Source organism: Ostrinia nubilalis, chromosome 17 (genome assembly GCF_963855985.1).
Source record: "Ostrinia nubilalis chromosome 17, ilOstNubi1.1, whole genome shotgun sequence".
Classification (NCBI taxonomy): domain Eukaryota; kingdom Metazoa; phylum Arthropoda; class Insecta; order Lepidoptera; family Crambidae; genus Ostrinia; species Ostrinia nubilalis.
The window spans coordinates 13,090,996-13,097,633 of NC_087104.1; the positions used below are offsets into that span (position 1 = coordinate 13,090,996).

The 6,638-nt window shown below is 34.3% G+C and overlaps 1 protein-coding gene and 1 long non-coding RNA gene across 2 annotated transcripts; both read right to left on the reverse strand.

Annotated features, from left to right (window-relative positions):
* Positions 1-921: 921 nt before the first annotated feature.
* On the reverse strand, positions 922-2,549 carry LOC135080108 (UMP-CMP kinase-like). The gene has a single exon (XM_063974791.1). It carries the CDS (start codon positions 2,452-2,454, stop codon positions 1,813-1,815), a length of 642 nt encoding a protein of 213 aa, XP_063830861.1. The 5' UTR covers positions 2,455-2,549; the 3' UTR covers positions 922-1,812.
* A 2,188-nt stretch (positions 2,550-4,737) lies between these two features.
* Positions 4,738-6,619, reverse strand: LOC135080110 (uncharacterized). Its single transcript, XR_010258944.1, has 6 exons — positions 6,526-6,619; positions 6,203-6,258; positions 5,890-5,940; positions 5,480-5,526; positions 5,169-5,218; positions 4,738-4,846 (listed from the first exon to the last, which is right to left on the reverse strand). It is a non-coding gene; the product is annotated as an uncharacterized LOC135080110 (long non-coding RNA).
* Positions 6,620-6,638: the final 19 nt, after the last annotated feature.

A 6,638-nucleotide genomic window follows, 5' to 3' on the forward strand; every position in this document is an offset into this window, starting at 1 on the left:
TTATTATGCATGGTCGTCAACACATTGGTCTATACATTTTATGTTGCAAAATAACACCTAGTGCTCTGAAAATAAGAGTTTTAGCTTGATGTGCTGTCGTCCGTACTATAAACCGTTGGTGACGAATAAAAACCTAAATAAATCTACATCTGAATGAACAGAAAACTCGTATTAGCAAGTTTAGCAACTGATCAATTAATCTGAACGAGGGTACAGCGATTATTATGAAATTAAATTATTTTTCTCCAGAAAAAATTGTGGAAAAAAATAATTTAAAATGTTCTCCTTTATTGTTCCTATAGGTAATTTCACTGTAAACTTCAACAAACCTGAGGTTTTAGTTAGTCACCAACGAAATATAAATAAGACTGCATATATACCATGTGTTTTTATGTATTCAATGTCAAATACATGTAATGAATGTAACTGGGTTGTTTTATTTGTAGAAGAGTTAGTTCCCATCCACCACACTATTCAAACATTTTTAAGTAATTAATTAGAATGTTTAAAAGTAATATACTCATTTCAATACCAAATAAAATTATAAGGCGTAATATGCAGCATTCTTTATTGATAACCTTTTGTATAACTTGATCTTTAATCACTTGTTAGATACATAATGTAAAATTAAATTATTAAAATGACACAGGCCTAGGTAACTGGAGTTTGAAGTTATGTAAGTAGGAATGACATCTGAAGGTGTTACCAATATTTATATGGACTGCTGCTTTTAGTGCCATAATTTCAAAGGTGTTTTAACTATCACAATTTGTCTTATAATCAAAGTGATAAAAAATTATCAGTTTGAATAAAATATTATCTATTGAAGTGCATTTCCAGTAATCATTTGAACAAGCCATAGTAGCTTGAAGTAATTAAGTTTATACATAGAGAGAGAATATGGTAAAATAAAACACTGTGTAACATTTGGTATTTATATTACAGCCAAGCTGAACTGCTGATCCCCGCTAAAGAAATAACAATTACTTTAACAGACATTGATCTAGATATTAGCTATTTATGATACAAGTTGCAGGAATGTTATTATTAGTTGTACTTTATAGAGAAAATATTTAATTTCATTCTACAAATGCAAGGGGACACAACACAAGTTAATTTCAATCTACAGTTACACAATTTTAGATACACATAAATGTAATAAACTGTGTCCTAATTTTAACATTGTTTAGCAACTCACAAACAACTTTAAATAATTACAGTATGAAGATGTCAAAAGGATTTAAGACTAGAGATAAAATGAAATAAATTACTAAAACTATTATGGAACCTATTTTAAAATGATTTTTATTATGATTCAAGTACACATAAACTACAGATAATCATGACATGTCATTTTTATTAAAAATGATGATGTTGCATTAAGTATAATTGCCTAGTCATTAATAATAACATGTATTGCAGACTAAGCCTACTGAAGGTCAGCAATCGGTGGTCGTAAGGTTGCACTAAAGGTCAGAGAACAATAGATACTATAATGTAACTATCTTCAGCATGAGTTCTATGTAAAATAGAAACAATTTAAATTCAATTGGTGTACACACGGTTGTACTAAAGGTCAATTAACAATACCATCATCTAACAATCTATAGAGCTAAGACTTCTATCTGATAATAGAAATAACAATTAAGTATACTGTGTACAGCTTTTGTGACAATCAAATGCTTAATAACAAATTCATGATCTTAAAGCTCATTGGTAAACATTGCATAAAAGGAAAGGTTTTATTGTTCTAGCACATGACAGGACATCACTTTGCAATTTAGTTGATAATATTGGACTACTTAACATTAATTAATCTGCTATCCTCTCAATTCCAACGTCAATGAAGGCTTTTTTGACATCCTCAAATACTTTTTTAGGTGCCACCTCAGCATTGATCTTACGCACCAGCCCCTTCTGGTCGTAGTGGTCGATGATTGGCATGGTGTCGTTCAGATAAGTGTTGAACCTCTTCTTGAGACTGTCTAGATTATCATCGGAGCGTCCGCTGCCGGCGGCGCCGCGGCCCAGGCACCGCTCTGTACACAAGTCTTGAGAACATTCGAAAAACAGGACAAACAGCAGTTTGGTCTTATCAGACATAACGCGGGTCCAGCCCTCCAAGTTGTCCTTGTTACGTGGAAAACCATCGATGAGGAAACGCGACTTGCCAGACTTCTGCATGGCTTTGTGAAGCAACGAACACGTAACCTCAACGGGAACGATTTGTCCATCACGTATTTTCTGTTCTATCATCTCTCCATACTCCGATCCAGGCCTCTGACGCTCCTCCCGTAGCAAATCACCAGCCGACAGGTGCACAAAATCAAATTCATTGGAAATAAGCGTACACTGAGTTCCTTTACCGGCACCGGGTGCTCCCAACACGAATACAACCTCGGGCAACATTTTATTTAAATGGCTAGCAAGAAGCCGTGTCGTGCGATATAACATTAACTGATGAGTGAGACTAATTTAATCGCTGGAATTAATTGTTTTATAAAACATGCGCACAGCTGCAGCCTTGAAATCTTTGACGTAACGCAAGGGGGGAGGACGGGACGGGGGACGGAAAGAAAATTGACGTTTGATTTTTTTCTTTGAAGCAAGGACAATAATATACAATGCTTTGACAAACATAACGAATAACGTTATCACACCAATATTGTAAAGGCGAAAGTTTGTGATAATTTTTGAGCATGTTTGTTACTTCTTTATCTTTACGTCTAAACGGCTAGAGCGATTTTAATAAAATTTGGTATGGAGTTAGCTGACACCTCCACATAGGCTACGTTTTACTTTTTATGTTTTACGCGGGGCACAGCTAGTATTTGTTTAATTTCTTCCTTGCTACCGCCCGCGCGCCCCGTTAAAATACTGAGGGCGGCATGGTGTTGTTTAATCTTTCGGTTTCTTTAGATAAACCGAGATATCTCATTTTTCATTTTTTAACTTTATAATGTTTAACTACCGATCTTGGCCATTTGACGTTTCAAAATCGTTCAAATAAATTGCCACGTGGCGGCAACCACTTCGCTGACTTGGCCTACCTACACGGCCTACACCAGCACAATCCCTAACTAAGATCCCAAACCACATTGTATGTAGGTAGTTTTCGTTCGTAGTCCAGTCAATGAATGCTTTAACGACGGTGTAGAGAGAAATCCCTGGAACACAATTTCTGACCTCGGGATTTTATTTAGACCAGTTAGGAGGTGAACATAGCAAAAGTCCCCGCCCTTAGCCCTTAAGCCGGCGGGGAGAGGGGGGTTTAAAGGTACTACTTTTCGGTTTTTCGCTTAATCCTTGGAAACTATGCGTCCTAGTGACATGGCTACTATGAACCAAAAAAAGGTTATTCAATTTGCTACAGGTGAGATAGTCAAGTTTTTCTATATCTTGTATAGTTTTCGCGGCATCTGCTCTAGAAGGTCTGTAATATTGGAAATTTTATTTTTGTCTTACATATTCCCATCAGGAGAAAATCGACAAAATCAACATTGAGCAAACATTCTAGACATGCGGGAGCATGTTAAGCCTAGTTCCAGGGAGGGGACTGCACCGTGCGTATATTTAGACGAACCTCTTGGAGCCACTTTTGACTCCTCATCACTCAAAAACTACTGTGCATTAACACTTCAAATTTGGCTCATGTGTTGAGACTTGCAAGATAAACATCAGCTTCAAATTTCGTAAATGTACCTCAAACGGTTATTTAGGTATTGACGTTCAAAAATCGACATTTAGGACGCTAAAATCTATCTATCACCTGTGAAATGTTAAAATGTACTGGTTTTTTATTTGTTCCTTTGTATTTACACAACTACCTATCTGGATACCAAATTTTAACCTTCAAGGTCATCTGGAATTGGTTAGAATTTGGTCTAAAGGTCAGATATGTAGATTTCTGGACGTCAATACCTAAAGAACCATTTGAGGTATATTTACGAAATTTGAAGCTGATGTTTATCTTGCAAGTCTCAACACATGAGCCAAATTTGAAGTGTTAATGCACAGTAGTTTTTGAGTGATCAGGAGTCAAAAGTGGCTCCAAGAGGTTCGTCTAAATATACGCACGGTGCAGTCCCCTCCCTGAAACTAGGCTTAACATGCTCCCGCATGTCTATAATGTTTGCTCAATGTTGATTTAGTCGATTTTCTCCCGATGGGAACATGTAAGACAAAAATAAAATTTCCAATATTACAGACCTTCTAGAGCAGATGCCGTGAAAACAATACAAGATATAGAAAAACTTGACTATCTCACCTGTAGCAAATTGAATAAGCTTTTTTTGGTTCATAGTAGCCATTTCACTAGGACGCATAGTTTCCGAGGATTAAGCAAAAAACCGAAAAGCGGTACCTTTAAACCCCCCTCTCCCCGCCGGCTCAAGGGCTAAGGGCGGGGACTTTTGCTATGTTCACCTCCTAAATAGTCTAAATAAAGTCCCGAAGTCAGAAATTGTGTTCCTCGGATTTCCATCTATAATGCTTTATTGACTGGACTATCGATCGATCGTAGTCTACTTGTTGGACTGCTCGTCAGAGTAAATATATTCTTTGCTGGTGTTTGACGGTGGATGGAAATTGGAAAGGAATAAAGATCCTGTTCCCACCAATCAGGATTTTTTATTCCACGACCTCTCCGCTCAGCTTCAGCTCGAAAACCGGGCCTTGCTATCTGTTTACTACCTACCTATTCATAAGTCATTTGGGTACTATATTAATAAAAAGATATTAAAATTTATATATTTTTTTATTTAAACTAAAAACAATTACAGTCGAAAAAATCTTATATCACAATCTGGTGGCGGCGTCGGACTTAGGCAGATAGACGTCAATTTACCTGTAAAGAAACAAAACGTTATAAATAAAAATAGTTATTATTATAATATTCATCAACCTCGTACAAGCATTATGTGAAAAACTGTCATCAGAAAATGTTGTATGACCTCAATGAAATTCAGAACAGGTCTGTGATAATCATCATGTAACTTTACAATAATATTAACATCTACCTATTATTATATTTTTCCATGTTTCATTATAAATCAAAACATCTAAAAATCTATGAATAAAGATTAATAAAGTGTATAATAATTATTGACCTCAATATAATGTAAAACAGAATGACTTTACATTTTTTATTAAAATTAATTAATAATTACCTGTAGGTCACGGAACGCCAACGTTTGAATGCGTGATCGTGTTATCTCATCTAAAACAAATTAAAAGTGAATTAAAAACACATTGAATATTCTCGTGAACAAATTATTTATTTAAAACTATCAGAAAATTAATTTTGACCTCAAGATAATTCAGAACAGGTCTGTGAAGATTCATCATTTAAATTGCTACAGTAACAAATAAAAAACGATAGTAAACAAATTAGTTTTCTGTAACTTTTATGCATTTACACTAATACAACAAACATCGTAGGAAATAATAGAAAATAAGTACATAAAAACATTATATTTACCTGTAAGCCACAGGAGCGTCAAGTTTCGAAGGCAGCATGATTCTCATCTAAAACCAAATAATAAATAAATAAATAATACATCCCATTGTTATCACAATAAACTGCATTTTATCAAATATTCAGAACAAAAATGTTGACCTCAAGATAATTCAGAACAGGTCTGTGAAGATTCATCATTAAAATTATGCATTATAAGTCAAATACATATTGACAATCGTTCAATGATAACAGTTGTTGATAATAACATAAGCAGCAAAATTAATTTATTGTAGCCTATTTTGAGTTTCTGGCAGAAACAACAAAATTGTTTCCAAACAGATTTTAGACCTGTTTTAATTTGTTATAAAAATTCATGGATTCAATTTTATTGCTTGGCAAAAATGCACCTATGTTGCATAAATTAAACTTACCTTCCATTGCCAGCATAATTCCGTTTTCTTTACAGTTTGCAGTGAAAGAAGCTGTAACAACAAAGAAGTATTTAACAAAAGAAGTAAATTAAAAACAATACTTAATTATTTCACTATTTATTCAGTCCTGTTGAGCTTGTATAAACCGTCATGGTGGCATCAGGGCGGATTTTATCATCATAATAAAAATTGCTGTATTTTGCATTATCAATGGAGGACAACCACAAATAACACCACAAAGTTAAAAAATAGTTAAAACCCTATATGCAATACCTCAAACAATATTTATGTTTAAATATTCTCCTTTACTCACCATAATGTGAAGATGTGTCAAGCAGATCAGTGACGTTGATGGTGGTTCCCAGGGACCTGTGAAAAGTTATCGAGGTTTAGTTTTGTTCATAGTAAACATAGTTTATTTAAATTTTATTTTTCTTCAGGCCTGTTGAGCTTGTAAAACCGTCATTATGGCATCTGGCTACGATTTATCATCACTTTGAGAAACAAAATTGTTCAGAAACATGAATTTATCCAATGCTTGCTAAGAACAATCAGTTTTACAGTCACGAATGCAGATAAATTTAACTACTGTACGTTCAAACTAGAATAAGAATAAAATGGCAAAATTATAATTACCTTATGTGAGCAGAAATCGCCAATCGCCACCTATAACAGTAATTTGTTTAAATATTATCATGTCTGCTTATAAAAGTAAGAAATATTCTTCAAAAAATACCAACCTTTTGAAC

What these genes read in the sequence shown, in the direction of transcription:
- LOC135080108 (XM_063974791.1), bottom strand. Translation starts at nt 2,454, where the DNA reads ATGTTATATCGCACGACACGGCTTCTTGCTAGCCATTTAAATAAAATG.